Raw genomic sequence first — 15215 nt, 5'->3', positions numbered from 1 at the left:
AAGGACCATGTAGATAGCTTCCAGAAGATGGGCAAGTGGTATTCACATGGGCTGGCAGAGAAGCTGCTGATGCCATCCCTGAGCAATGAGTCCCGCCTCCTGCACAGCAGGAGGCTGTCCAGTGAGGAACCACTGGGTACGAGTGGAAAACAGCCCCTGGGAGGAAAAAAAAAATGTAGTTTCCAGCTGGATTAGCTCTCTGACCTGCCTGACCTCAAAGCCACACGGAGCAGGAGTTTGCAGAGGGGCACAGGTTGCAGTCACTGGAAGGGACGGTCTTAAAACGACCATGAAAACCACATCCTGAGGCTTTAAAAAAGTAATAATAATAAGAAGAAAGTATGAGATAATCAACTCAGTTGAAACCAGCTTGTACTCTGTGTAAGGACACTGCAATAAGCATGAAGTAAAGAGCATCTCTGGGGGTTGGTAGTTGAAGCTTTTCTATTACATCCTTATTCCCCTTTTTCATTATGATTTTTGATGGAGAAATTGAGTCAGGACAGCTGTTGCTTTTGAAAGTGTGCATCTGTAACTCAGAGGCATTTTATAGATATTCCAGGTATGAGGCTTATCTAAAACCCCGTTGCCGTGCATTTATGCAGAGTCTACAAGCGGCAGATGATGCCAGGTTGTTGCAGTATCTGCAGTAATTGGAAGGAGTTCAGAAGCTAAGAACACAATTAAGCCTCCATTTCTCCGTCTCTGTATTTTGCAGAAATACTGCTGACCCTGAGGGCGGTGTGGTTGCTCCTTTCTCCAGCTGAGCGGGCGCCCGGCCCCACACCCCTCCCGGTTGGAGGAGCTGCACCCATTTGTCGCGCCGCAGCCACGCCGGCACCCAGTGCCACTGGGCCCAGCCCTGCCCTCTGCGGGGCCTCGTCGCCGGAAGCAGCCTCCTCTTCGACAGTCTGAGGCTATAGCGTACAGACATTGCTCAGTCTGTTCACTGCATTCACCTTAGTGCAACTTAGATCTCTCCTGCGAAGTAAATGTTGACAGGCAGTTTTCATAAACCATGTCGGATTGAATGTATTTAAATGTATGTATTTAAGGAAAAAACAACCATGCTCTTGTTCTGTTTCTGTTTAGTTCTAGACCTTGGTTTTTGGCTTTGTTTTCCCTGGCTTACTCATTCTGGTGCAAAGGATTCCGTTCTGTCTGAATACTGGTGTTTTAGACTAAGGCCTGCGTTTTGGGGCGGCGAGTGCGCGAGGAGAGTCGGGACACGGTGCCCGGTGCACGCAGGCCTCCGAGGGCCCCTCCCGCTGCCGGCACGTCGGAGAGGACGGACCGATGGAGAAAACTGCACCGAGCAATTCCGGATGGGATAGAGCTGTGTGAGGGATGAAAACTATCCTGTGAGAGGGCTGTTGATAAGGGGCGCTTCGGTTGGGTTTTTTAGTAACACTTTTAATGCAAAGTCATGAGTCCAAAAAGACACGTTTGCTACATTCTTATTTAATTAAATTCCTAACGATCAGCAAATCCTGATTTTTTAAGTGGCTCTCTGTCATCTTCCTCTTCCTTCTAACAATGAAAAAACAAGTTACCCCCTCTATTTCCGTAGGTGTGTTTCCAGCAATCTGGACGGCAAGTTAGGGTTGCTGAGCAGCGACGTTCAATGATAATGCATGTACTGATTATGGTAGTGGCAGAATTGGTGCATAGTATCAAAGAGCTAAAGATACCTGCTTTGAGGCATGATCATTTCTGGTTCCCATCCCCTCAGCCGGGGGAATAACGATTCATGTAATACCGGTCGCAGATATCACTACAGACTTCACCACTATCGTGTGTTTCTGGTTATTTTAAAGCGGTGTGGACTATGAGGACGTTTTGTAGGGTACATAAAATCCAGTTTATATGTAAACGAGCAATAATTTAAGTTGAAAACTTAAGTGTTTTACTTGTATAATTTTTGTGAGATATACATGTTGTGAAGTTGATTCCAAATGAGGTACTTCAGTATTAAATTAGATATCTTCTTAGCCGTGTGTGTCTCCTGGAAAAGTGTTTTGTAAAGAATCACAATGCCTTGATTAGCCCTAATTTGTAGGCTTGAGACTTCTCATTTTCTAAACCTTGTGATTCTGCTCATAATGTCATTTATCTAACCTATATTATATGCAGCCACTGTAGGAACCGATTCTTGATTTTTGTATGTTTATATTCTTTCGTAACAAATCTTAGACAAACTAACTGTTACTAAGCAGGCCACTGTTAGGGTGTTGTTGTTTTTCTTGCCCACTGTGGTTGGAATAATCTTTTACTAAGCCGACATCAGTTTCTGAGGACTGGAAATATTGAGAAATTGATGTTTTTGACCTCTGTTTTCTTTCCCCTACCCCCTTGCCCGCAAACTTTCTAACCTGAGTGCAAGTTTTTTGATGTCATGTAAAATGCAAGGCATTTTATAATGTCTCATCAGCTATGCCTTTTGGGAGTAAAAGGTTTGTTCTGTTGCCGTTTAATCCATTTTGTTTTATTTTTCAGGTGGGTGTGAAAATAGACGTTATTCCGTATTGAGGCTGAGGGAAATATGATAAAGGTGGTTTGAAATAGGTTGTTTCTCTAGAAGGTTTGAAATAGGTTGTTTCCTTAATATGAACGTCAAGGAAACGTTACGGTGCTGTCGTTTTCTAAGGAGGGCAGTGCCATGATTCTGGGCAAACAACGCTTGTCAGCAATCACCATTTTGGTGTCATACTCAGAAAGAATATTGGGCCAGCTGAACCATCCTTCTGTGTTCTGACGGAAAGCCAAACTAGCCGTCAGCCCTGAGATCCACAGCCTCATTGTTACACCAACATTTGTGTTAAACGTGCGTTATGTATCTGACAAGTTGTTATTTGTACGAGGAATGTCTAAGTCTGAATGAATCAACTTCATGCAACACAAAGCGCAGACGAGTTTTAAAATAATTGCATTGCATTCTTTTTCAATTGTGAACCGTAACCTCTTCAGATAGATTATTCTTTTTCACAGTGGACAAGTGGAAATTTGTCCCGTTTCGTGACAGACCTGCAAAGCCCTCTCATCGATAGTGATTGTGATGCTCCATCATCCATTGCCATTTTGAAAGGAAGGAGGTTGTACCTATCCCTTTGGCTCCGTTTGGGTTCATTGTGACTTTGTTGTCTTCTGACTAAAGAAAAAGAAAAGTGAGTGAAGGAATCTTCTGATCATATTGATCACTATAGAAACAAAAAAGCCAAATCAGTTCCCTTCATTATCAGTATTTTTCATCGTGTATACAGTAAATTTGTCGGAGAAAGTACTAGGATTTTGTTTAACGGAACAAGTAATCAGTGTTCTACTTACATTACTAAATGTGAAAGGCGCATAATGTGAAAAATAAGCATATATACACGGTCATACGACCTGGTTAAGTGTTCATGTAATGTGGTAAGTTTAAAAAGTGAAGTGAGCTGTTTTGCTACAATGAATTAATTTGTACTCAATCTTGAAAATATTGTCCCACACCGGTATCCCTTTGGGCCTATTAATTGAAAGCAATGTTTTTGCAGTTTATACAATACATTTTTTAATCTTTATTGAAAAACGGAATTCATATGGGCTTAGCAGATGAAATGGGTGGCACAGCTCCACTCGCGGAACCCAAAGATACACAATCAGTTTTGAAATGCAACTTAAGCCATTAATTGTTGGTGTGAATTTAAAAGTTTTCTAGTATTTGTATGGTAGTATGCTGCCTAAGAGCAAAAGCATTCTCTGCACAAAAGAAAATTTACTGTAGTGGCTTTGATTTTAATTAGAATTTTCTCCCTGGTGTTTCTTTGTAGACTAAAACAAAATCTTTTAAGTTTCTTACTACAGGTAAAAGCTATGTGCAAGAACCTCAAAATGCTAAAATCTAGCATAATGCCTTAGATCTGTTTTTAAGTATTGTATATTCCTACATAGCTGTCTGATGTATTATATTTGTATAGTGAATTGTGTACAATTTTGGAATAAGTGCATCATCACTTAATCTTTATGTTGTTCAATAGAGATGATGGACACGTTTCTTCAAACATTTACTGTCATTTGATTTCTCCCTTTATGTCATTTGTGGGTTTTATTTGTACAGTTCATCATGAAGTTGCATCTGAGATGTGTGTATATGAAAAGATTATACAAGGGTAAAATTAAGCAATATATAAACTATGGTTCTTCAGGAGAAAGCTTACAGTGTTTCAGGTTGTGATTTATTTTCAAAGCGGAGTTAACTCTGAACATCACTTTGTTCACCTGCATTGATGTTTGTATTTCTAGTGTGAGCAGTTTATGCAAAGGTAGATATATTCAGAGAAATTTTAAATACATTTATGCAAGTTAATATTGCTTTGCCAATGCTATTTGCTTATTTGATGTTAAATAATGCTATTGTAAATAAAGAATTCTGTTGTTATTGCATCATTTAATAAATTTTAATGCCTTCGGGTTTTACATGGCTTTAGAGATTTCGACGTGTTTCTGTTGTGTCTTCATTTACTCTTAACGGGGTGTAGGAGGCAGTACTAGAGCACTGCAGGATCGAGTAGTCTGCACTTTTAACAAGCACGGCAGTCTTTCTCTGTTGAAGGATGTTTTATGTATTCCAACCAGTAATTACTCAGAATATTTTCTTTTAATAATTCTGTATTTGTTGAAAACGTTCACTGTGTAGCTTAGTGTGAAAACAGATCTCGACAAGTACTTTCCTGTATCACGACCCTAAAGGGGCATCTTTCATGATGGTTTGAGCAGAGGCAGATCTCAAACGGCACAAAGAAGGACTGAGTGTAGTCAGGGGCTGGTTCTCCTTGTTAACGGCACATGGTTGTTTTAAGGAGGTCGGAAATGTGTGGAGAGTTTATTTGAAAAGGATAAAAGCAGCTGCAGGAATGGCTGTTCACAAGAACCATCTGCTGCTGTCTAGGAAATGAATGAAGGAGAACAGACATTTATGTCAAAAGTGTTAGAAGCTAAAATAATTGTTATTTTGAAGACTTCCAAACAGTGTCATCCTTTCACCATTCCAATAAAACATTTTACCATTCTACCAAAATATTTTTATAAGGACTTCTTATAAGGGCAGGTAGCGACAGGATGAAGGGAAATAGCTTTAGAATGGAAGAGAGTAGATTTAGACTAGATCTTAGGAAGGAATTCTTTACTGTGAGGGTGGTGAGACACTGGAACATGTTACCCAGTGGGGTTGTGGGTGCCCCCTCCCTGGAAGTGTTAAAGGCCAGGCTGGGTGGGGCTATAAGCAACCTGGTCTAGAGGGAGGTGTCCCTGCCTGTAGCAGGGGGTTGGAACTAGTTGATCTTAAAAGGTCCCTTCCAATCCAAACCATTCTATGAAAATAGCAGGGCCTGTCTTGCAGTTCTCGGCTTGGCTTCAGTGAAATGGTGGTGATATTTTGACTATGGAAAGCGCTGACATATTAAGGAAACTGGGGAAGGAGGATGCTTCTTTCAAAAGTGAGGTCACAAACAGGTGCTAGAGAAAACACTTGCAAAAAGGAGGAGGAAAATGTTTCCTATTGGAAATATTTCTAAGGGTGGGTGTGATTACCCCTTCTAAGTTATTAATATTAAAAAGAAATGACAGCAGTTTCAGCTAGAACTCCTTGCATCAGTCTGTATATACAGTGAGCTGCCAAGAGCCTCCCAAGTTACTCTAACTCAACATCATGAGAAGAGATGTGATGCTGCCTTTTGAAGATCGTTATCTAGGTAACCTGTATGAATCTTGCAGATGAGACTTTTCAGGACAGAACAGGGATGGTCAGGGGTTTTGTGTTATTCCCAAGCTTGTTGATCACTGCTTCTGGTTCTCCACTTGTTTTATCCCAGATGGGGGGGAGGCTGCATGTCTCACTGTGCAGAACAAACACCGCTTGGCAACACACTATGAGAAGGAAGACGGGAGCCTGGGGTGTCTGCCCTCTGTCTTGGCCTAGTGGGTCACAAAATGTGGAAGCAGAAACCCCACGGCCCAGGTGAGCTTCTTGGCAGCCTTTAGATGATGTCCTGGAACAGTAATCATGATGAATTAATTCTTGAGCTGAAGAAAGCAGAATACAGACAGCCCATGAGCAGTTGCACAGCCTTGTGTGTGTGACAGACTCATAAAACTTGATTCCTGTTAGGCTTTGGCATAGCATTGCTAAGTGTATATGAGCCGTATCTGCCTTGCAGGAACGCAGCTCCCACCAGTAGAGGCTGTCACTGCTGCTCTGTGCTGTCTCCTCCAGCTATAGCAACAAAGTGCCGCTGCTCTGACCTGATCTAAATCACAGTTCTGTCCCTGCCGCAGCAGCATCTGCTGCTGTGCCTAGCAAGAGTGCAGGCTGCTCCCTGTCAAAACCCATCGGTTCTGCTCAGAAAGGTATGGGACCATTTGAAGTCCCTACTGGGGCCATCTTCTGGTTTTGCAGGTACTGCTGAATCCCAGCTTCTGATAAAGGGCAGTCCAGAGCCCAGCTGCTGGGTAAAAGAGAAAGAGTGATGACAATTGTGTAAGTCCTTAGGGGAGAGCTAGGTCAGGAAAGGTCGGTATGAATGAACCTGGGTGAGTGGCAGCCCTTGAGAACTGAGCTTTGAGATCTGCTGCCACTTAGGGCCAGGCTCTTGGGACATCCCTCAGCTGTCCACTGCCAATGGCAGTGTTGGTGTGAGACCTCTGTGTGCCCGACACCACGTTCCTTGTGTGATTCCAACGTGAGCCTCCTTTGGCACCTGTCAGTGCTAACGGCCCCAACCTCAGCCAGCACGGTGGGCTCAGGCTGGATTTGTGACCCAGAGGACCCCTCATGTGTCTTGCCTCCTTCCCTTTGGTCTGTGGTTCTGGAAAGTCACCGGTGAGTTGAAAAAAGCATGGCTAATTACTCTGAGGGGATAAAATCTCATCCTGTCCCTTAGTCACAAATACCTCAGCAACTCTCACTGAGAATCCCAGTGACATAGACTTCTTCGGACTTGCCTTTGTGCACCCAAATGAATGAACACTGAAACCAGGCAATAAAAGGGAGCTCCCCTACTCCCAAAGGAAACAGCGCAGTGTTATCTGTATTATGCTGTATTCCCCCAGTGCCTGCAGGTACTGAGATAAATGGAATTTTGGACCAACAAAATGATCGCTCGAAACAATTCCTCAAAAAGGTACCTTTGATCCTGATGAACTAATGCCCTTAAGGAACACCTTGGTGTCCAGAGGACCTAAGGCACCCCAATTTCAGTGGCGTGTATTTTTTTTATAGGACGAGACCTCCAAAAGAAGAACAGGACCCCAAGCCAGAAGTCTGAGAGACCTGCCATAAAATATGGAAAGGTCAAGTGAAGCATCTTAAGGGCACTTGGGCGCAGCTGGAACAGAATGCGGTTTGCATTTTGCCTAAAATCTTGCAAAGGTACACTGGAATACAACTGAAATGTGGAATATCTGTGGGATGTGTGCGGGTGTTGTGTTTTGTGCATCCCTCAGCCAGGGCAGAGACCCCAGGACAGCAGGCTGGGCTCCAGCAGCCGGGGCAGAGACCCCAGGACAGCGGGCTGGGCTCCAGCAGCCAGGCAGGAGGGCCCTGGGCCAGAGCTGCTGGAGGTAACCACTCTGAAGAACCTTCAGCAGCTCTGTAGCCAGCAGGAGCCTGTCGAGGTGTGAGTATTCCTGAAGTTATGTGTATGCAGTCATGGGATGGGGCACAGGTGTTAATGTCATTTGTAACCAAGCTTGTAGAGTGCAATGTGGGCAACCCAAATGGACCTGTGCTAGGCAGTGCTCCGACTGTTTGGAGCAACTGGATTGGGGAAGAAAAAGAAAAGGGAAAAATTGTTTACAGAACATTAGAAGGTGTAAGAGTCTCAAGGTGCAAGCCTACTGCCGCAAATTGTAACTGTAGGATGAAAAGAGAAGTTCACCAGAACACATACAATGTCTCATGTAAGTAGCAGATCACTTCCAGCTATCACATGGATAAATGGCACGGCCTGCAAGTCAGGAGGAAACCTGAGAGAATCAGGCTGAGGCTGAGCTCTCTACAGTTCAGACTTCAGAATCTGTGAGTGATCAGGGAGTTGTGGAAGTGCAGAGCTGCAAAGGAATGGCCTCAACTGACAGAGATGAGTGTACCCTGGCGGGGGGTTGATTGAAGCCATGCAACAGGGTTGGCTTCTTCCAGAATATCCTTGTGTGATTATTTTTCAGTTATTTGTTCTCAACGTTATTTTGGAATGGGGCAAGGGAACGCTTTACTGAAGTCACTGAGCTGAAGACTACATCATTGAAATGCTGCTATATCTGACGATACAGCTAGTGCCAGAGAAGGAATAGTAAAGCACTTTAATATGTTATTTCCTTTTAAGTTTATGGTCCACACATATTTAGGATTTTTATAATTTATTCACATTTTGAATTAAATAATTCTATCATTTGATGATCAAGGAGGGGCTGGTTTGTTTGTTTGTTTTCAGAAATTAAGGTGCAAAGAATACAAGCTTGCAAGTTAAGCACTGTTGTAATTCCTGAATCTTCATATTGTTAGGACACTTTTTCAACACAATAACTCAGGACAGCAGGAGCAGACAGAAAAGCTGCATGCTCTGAGCTGGGCAGATGCTATCATGTTTGAGAGCATGCTTGTCGTTTTAGATGGATTTGCGGGACAGGTACAGGCACATCTTTGTAAACATGCAGATGCAGCAACAGTTGTGAAAAAAACTCTAAAAGGAGTTAATCCCTCAATTTGGTATCTCTTGATACCAGAGAGGGAGAGGGAAACTCACTTTACTGGAAAAGTGATGCAGAAAATCTCCACAAATAAGACAGAATTCTTTCTGCACCTACCATTCCCAACCCAGTGGGGCTATAGAGAGGAAAGCTCCAATTTGAAAACCAAATTCGCAAAGATTTGGGCCCCAAATGGCCAAAGATGTCCATCTTCATGGGTAGGCCCATGCTAGTGGAGCACACTGAACCTTCATCTCCTGCGCAGGCATCTTGCCACTGGCAGACGATGCTCATCTAAAATACTGTTAATCAATCAGCAACAAAATGTGTAAGGACTTTCCACACGGAGCTGAAAGAAGCCCGACATAGAATCATAGAATCATAGAATTAGCAAGGTTGGAAAAGACCTACAAGATCATCCAGTCCAACCATCTACCTACCACCAATAACCCCACTAAACCATGTCTCTCAACACTATATCTAAACGTTTGTTGAACACCTCCAGAGACGGTGACTCAACCACCTCCCTGGGCAGCCCATTCCAGCGCCTGACCAGTCTTTCAGAAAAGTAGTGTTTCCTAATGTCCAGCCTAAATCTCCCCTGGTGCAACTTGAGGCCATTCCCCCTCGTCCTGTCACTAGTTACAAGAGAGAAGAGGCTGACCCCCAGCTCACTACAACCTCCCTTCAGGTAGTTATAGAGAGCTATGAGGTCTCCCCTGAGCCTCCTCTTCTCCAGACTGAACAATTCCAGCTCCCCCAGCTGCTCCTCATAAGGCCTGTGCTCCAGACCCCTCACCAGCTTCGTCTCCCTCCTCTGAACACGCTCCAGGGCCTCAATGTCTTTCTTGCAGTGAGGGGCCCAAAACTGGACACAGTAGACATGAACCCACCACTGACGTCTGTCACTCCTTGAAACCAGGCACAGACCTGCATGAAGGCATACCAGGGAGCCATGCTGAAGGGACCCCCTTGGCTACAGGCCACTGCAAATACTGCAGTAAAATGCTGGGGTCTGCTTGACTGGGCCCACGCTTCCCGGTGCAGAAGGGTCACACCGCTTCAGATACAACATGGAGTGTGTCACCTGTCACAGCAGAGCTGAGCTGGGTGAACGTACTTTGATCAGCATCGACAAACGCACAACCCACAGCCTCACGTAGGCTTTGGTAGATTTTATGTAAGGTAGCTGAAGGAAAAAAAAGCCTTTTAGATGGTCGGGTTGGTTACAAAGCACTGGCGAATGGTTTGAAAATATCTCAAGCCAACAGTAAAATGGGTTACCATGGGATGAGAGGGAACGGCCTTAAGTTGAGCCAGGGGAGGGTCAGGTTGGACATTAGGAAAAATTTATTCTCAGAAAGAGCGGTGAGGCATTGAAACAGGCTGCGCAGGGAGGTAGTGGAGTCACTGTCCCTGGAGGTGTTCAAGAACTGTGTGGATGTGGTCAGTGGGCATGGTGGGAATGGGCTGACGGTTGGATTTGGAGACCTTAGAGGTCTTTTCCAGCCTTAGTAATTCCATGATTATTTTCTTCTTAACTGAGGTGGTTGTCTGTGTAATAGTAAAATTGCTTCTGTGTTGTGTAAAACTATGTTGTAGGAAACTGGAAACTGGAACTGAAAGAATAACGCTCAGAGGAGTAAAGCAAATACCCTGAGAATTAGAGCAGGAGCACAACAATGAGTCCAGGAGGAGTGCTGTGATAAATAATTACTGCTCAGCTGCTAAAGCCAATAAGGAATTACTAAACCACGTAAAAATCATCAGCTGAAGCACAAAGGGTGAGCATGGATGAAGGGATGGCACGGCCCGAAGCTGTGACCTGTTCTCAGCTCAAGTCTTTGGGCCACATCCCCGGGTTACAAATGAATGGTGAGACAGAAGGGCTCAGGTGGGAGCGTGCAAGGTGGGGATGCTGAGCAGGCACTGTGCTGCAGTCCCACCCTGTGTCCCGAAGCTGTCTCCTCTCCATTCTCTAAGCAGGGCAGACAGATGCGCGCTGGGCTCCATTCTAAGCCATAAAACCATTCATCCTATAGGGGAATGTGGGTCACTGGGCATTAACTGCAAAGTGGTCCCAACAGTGGTATGTGTCTTTTTCTTCTCCTGGCAGCGTTTCATTTCTACGGAGAAAGCAAAGTTCTTTCTGCAATCAGCACTCAAAGGCCCCAGCTAACCATGGCACTGCTTTTATACTATCGATGCTGCCCACCTGAAGCTGTTTCCTAAAGCAATACAGCATCACTTTGGCCCCACAGATAGAGGTCTGGAACAAGAGAGAAAGGGGAAAATGATGAAAAGCCAAAAAATCCATACAGCCATACAGAATGAGAGACTGCTTCGAGAAAGCATCAGAGGGCTGCATTCCTGCCTCCTCCCTAAACTTGTGTGATTATTGGCTGTTGCTGGTGTGTCGGCTTCTTCTGCCTTGCAAACAGAAATCAGGACGGAGAACGTAGCTGTAGGTAGGGGAATTAGTCCCACATGTGTCACAGCTCAGGCTCGGGGTCTCGGGAGCTGTGAGGAACCACCCTGGCTCTCCTCAATGCGTTGTGTGCAAGCACTCAGTGCTCACACTCAAAATGAAAGGTTAAGCGGAGGCTCCAACCCAGAGGTTTGGGCAAGTGGCAACTGCAGTCAGCAGCCGGAGCCCAAGTCCCTCTGTCAGCGGCGGCTCCAGGTGACTCCTGGTGCGTCCCTACAGTGGGAAGAAGGCAGCGCCTTACACAGGACTGCGCAGTCTGCATGAGTTCTGAAAAATTCATTTTTGATCGCATGCTGTTACCTCTCAGGTGTCTTCCCCCGGTTGCAGCTGGGACAGAGCCGATTTTCTTCAGAATGCCTGGTATGACGCTGTGTTCTGAGTTCTGCAGAAGAACGACGTTGCTAACGCAGCGATGCTTTAGTTGTCGCTGAGCACTGCCGCGCGGAGACGAGGACCTGCCCGGCCTGGCAGCAGCAGGAGCCCTCTGTGCAGCCCGGCATCCAGCGCGCCGCCGGGTGTTCGGGCCGCCTGGGTTTTGGAAGCGGGTTTTGGCCTCTTCACAGCCAAAAGCCGCTCCGCAGGGAGCAGCGCCCGAGCGAGCCCGGCGGCGCGGGCAGAGCCGGGGGCGGCTCCGGCAGCGCCGGGTGCCCCCTCCGCCGACAGCGGCCCCGCCCCGGGTAGGGGCTCCCGTCGGGGCAGCCCCCCCCACCCGCCCGCCCCCGGGGCCACGCGACCCCCGTGCGGGCCGCCCCCTGCCCTGGCCCATATAGCCGCGGGGGGCCGGCGGCTCGCTCTCCCCGACGGCGCCGGGCGAGGAGGGCGGCGCGTCAACCGCTCGCCTTCCCCTCGGACCCCGCTCTACCTGCGGCCTCCCGGCATGGCGCTGGCCCTGGCCGGCGAGCCGGGCCCCACCGCGGACGCCGCGGACGCGCTCGGGCTGAGCCCCGCCGGGCTCGCCGCCTACTACCCGCCCTTCCTGCCCCCGGCGCAGTACTTGGAGGCGCCCCCCGACTTCTTCCAGCCGCTGGGCCGCCTGCTGCCCCCCTCCCCGCCGCTGCCCCCCTTCGGCATCCCCGCTTTCCTCGGCCTCCCGCCGCCNGACTTCTTCCAGCCGCTGGGCCGCCTGCTGCCCCCCTCCCCGCCGCTGCCCCCCTTCGGCATCCCCGCTTTCCTCGGCCTCCCGCCGCCCCCCTCGGCCCCGCCGCCCCATCCCCAGGCCCCGGCGGACACTCCGCAGCGGGCGGTCCGGCCCGGGGTGGGGTTCGAGGCGGCGGGGCAGGGCCGCAGGTTCCACTTCAGCGAGGAGGAGCTGAACGCGGTGCTGTACGGGGCGCTGCGCAGCCCCCAGCTGCCCGGCGGCCTGCACGCCATCTCGGGGCTCCGCGTACCCCCAGCCAGCCCGGGTAAGGGGACGGGGGATCCGGGCGGGGCTCGGGGCCCGTCCCCTCGGAGCCGCTGACGACGGTCCCTCTTCGCAGGTGCCGTCCGCTCCCCCCCGGCGCCGCCGCCCGACGGGGACGCGCTGCAGCTGCCTGAAGGTACGGGCAGGGTCACCGCCCGCCCCCGCGCCCCGCTCCCTGCCCCGGGCCGCGCTCAGCCCGCGCTGTCCCCGCAGGGCTGGCCGTGCTGCGCGTGGCCTACGGGGACGTTTGGCACTTCGGGGTGTTCTGCACCGCCCCCATCCCCAAAGGAGTCCGCTTCGGCCCGTTCCAAGGCAAAGTGGTCAACACCACCGAGATCAAGACTTACGACGACAACTCGCTGATGTGGGAGGTAGCCGCGGCGGGGGGGGGCCGGGGTGATGCTGGCGGCTTGGCTCCCCGCGGACATGACGTTACGGCGGTGGGGTAACCGCGAGCGGACCTCTGCCGGGTCCCGATCCGCTCTCGGCCCTGATCCTCTTCTCTCCGCCCTCCAGGTCTTCGAGTACGGGCAGCTGAGCCACTTCATCGACGGGAAGGGCACGTCTGGCAACTGGATGTCGCTGGTGAACTGCGCCCGGTTCCCCGAGGAGCAGAACCTGACGGCGCTGCAGTGCCAGGGGCAGATTTTTTACGAGAGCTGCCGGGAGATCGCGCCCAAGGAGGAGCTGCTGGTGTGGTACGGGGACTGCTACGTGCAGTTCCTGGGCATCCCCATCTGCTTGAAGGGCATGCCGGAGGCGGGGCGGCCCTCGCAGCACCCCGAAGGTGAGAACGTGGCAGCGCCTCGGGGGTCCCCCGGGCCGCGCTCGGACCCGCGCTGGGGGGAGCGAAGGGGATCCGCCACCGCCCATCTTAACCAGCGTGACACGGCCGCGGGGGAGCCCCGGCCCGGGCTGCTCTGGGGCGGCGGTCCTGGCGCCCGAAGTGCCGTTCCCCCTCTGCCCCCTCCTCACCCCCGCTTTGCGTAGCAGTGCTAATGAAAAGCATCGCCCGTTCTTCCCGGACTGTTGGTGCGGAGGGACTTTTTGCAGCGTTCCTGTTTGGGGTTTGGTTTATTCGGGGAGAAATGTCCTCCCAGGGTGCAGAAGGGAAGGGAGACGCTGCTGTCAGCCGAACTTGGGTCTGAAGTAAGGGTTGTACGAAGACAAAAGCCGGAGGGGGTGCGGGTGTGACAGGGAGAGGGGGAAACGTCGGGCCGTGGGGCGCGGGGATCGCGGTGGTACTTTTTGGAGTGGCAGGTGATAGGGCGCTGCGTTCGTTTCAGGGCTGGAGGGAATGTCACTTTTCTGCCTTAAATTAGAGGCAGAGAGAGTCGCGTTAACGTTGGAAATGTCTCCTGTATTGTTCCTACGTCCAGTGGTTAAGAACGGTTTAAAACCCCGAAGGGAACCGAATAAACGGCGCGTTTGCTCGACGGCGTTTTGAAAACGACAGAAAAGCTGCGTAGATCGATGGTCGTTTTTGGGGGGAACGGGAAGCGAACGGCAGCGGCGGTGCCGCCGTAAGGCCGTGTCCCGGGGGGAGCGGCCGCCCGTGCCGCGGCAGCGCTTCCCAGCCGCTGCCCGCGGACACGGGCGGTGCGGTGCGGGGCTGCCCCCCCCCTCTCTCCCCCGGCACAAAGGGAATCGAGGGGCGGCGATCCGTTTGCTTCGGGGCCGCGGCTCGAGTTTGGTTGATGATAACGCCGGAATCCGTTTGTAACATTATTACCCTCCCGGGGTCTGACGGGCACCGCGCTTTGCCGTGCAGGCGCCGGGGAGAGCTTCAAGTGCGAGCGCTGCGGGAAGGTGTTCGCCTACCGCTACTACCGCGATAAACACCTCAAGTACACGCGCTGCGTGGACCAGGGCGACAGGAAATTCCCCTGCCACCTCTGCAGCCGCTCCTTCGAGAAAAGGGACCGGCTGCGCATCCACGTGCTGCACGTCCACGAGAAGCACAGGCCCCACAAGGTGAGACGTCTCCGCCGTTACCCCGGGGTCTTTGAGGAAATGCTTTGTGCCCCTGACTGCTCCCAGTGCTGCCTGCACCGGGCCGAGGCTGTCGGACACCGGGAGCCCGAACCGGCACGCCCGACGTGAGCCGCTGCTTCGGCAACGCCGGACCCTGCTGCAGCGTGGGGAGGGGAAACGAGGCTGGGAAGGGCTGGGGGCTTCCAATAGGGCACAGCTATTGTGCCCTCCCGAACATCTCCTTTGTTCTTATGGGTCACCTCGAGACAATGTCCGTTTTCTGAGAATAGATACAACTAAACCCAACGACATTGCATGTAGTGTGAGAACGTTTTATGGATTTAGTAACTGACTTAAAATAAGCTTCTATTAACTTTGAAGTCTAATATGATTCTACGAATTATGCAATTCGAAATCACGTAATTCTTCCTTTCCCTTTTCCTTTCCTTCTTCCTCCTTTACTCCTTTTTTCTTTTCCTTTATTTCCTTTCTTTTATTTCCTTTCTTTTATTTCCTTTCTTTTTTTTCCTTTCTTTTTTTTCCTCTCCTCCTTTCCTCTCCTCCTTTCCTCTCCTCCTTTCCTCTCCTCCTTTCCTCTCCTCCTTTCCTCTCCTCCTTTCCTCTCCTCCTTTC

General features: G+C 49.9%; 2 protein-coding genes across 13 annotated transcripts in view; both read left to right on the top strand.

The window, feature by feature from the left end:
- Window positions 1-4466, top strand: part of NCOA2 (nuclear receptor coactivator 2) — a 191503-nt gene extending 187037 nt beyond the window's left edge. For all 12 annotated transcript variants that reach the window (XM_021385615.1, XM_021385614.1, XM_021385611.1 and 9 more), the window contains one exon: window positions 719-4466. In XM_021385615.1, coding sequence (XP_021241290.1) covers window positions 719-730 — 12 coding nt within the window. In that variant the 3' untranslated portion in view covers window positions 731-4466. The remainder of the gene's footprint in view (window positions 1-718) is intronic.
- Window positions 10509-15215, top strand: part of PRDM14 (PR/SET domain 14) — a 10711-nt gene continuing 6004 nt past the window's right edge. The window contains exons 1-6 of the mRNA XM_021386405.1: window positions 10509-10593; window positions 11770-12609; window positions 12685-12744; window positions 12822-12979; window positions 13125-13395; window positions 14380-14582. Of these exons, the coding sequence (XP_021242080.1) occupies window positions 10509-10593; window positions 11770-12609; window positions 12685-12744; window positions 12822-12979; window positions 13125-13395; window positions 14380-14582 (1617 nt within the window). The remainder of the gene's footprint in view (window positions 10594-11769; window positions 12610-12684; window positions 12745-12821; window positions 12980-13124; window positions 13396-14379; window positions 14583-15215) is intronic.

Source organism: Numida meleagris, chromosome 2, assembly GCF_002078875.1.
Source record: "Numida meleagris isolate 19003 breed g44 Domestic line chromosome 2, NumMel1.0, whole genome shotgun sequence".
In the NCBI taxonomy this organism is placed as follows: Eukaryota; Metazoa; Chordata; class Aves; order Galliformes; family Numididae; genus Numida; species Numida meleagris.
This window is presented reverse-complemented; position numbering and strand designations above follow the sequence as displayed.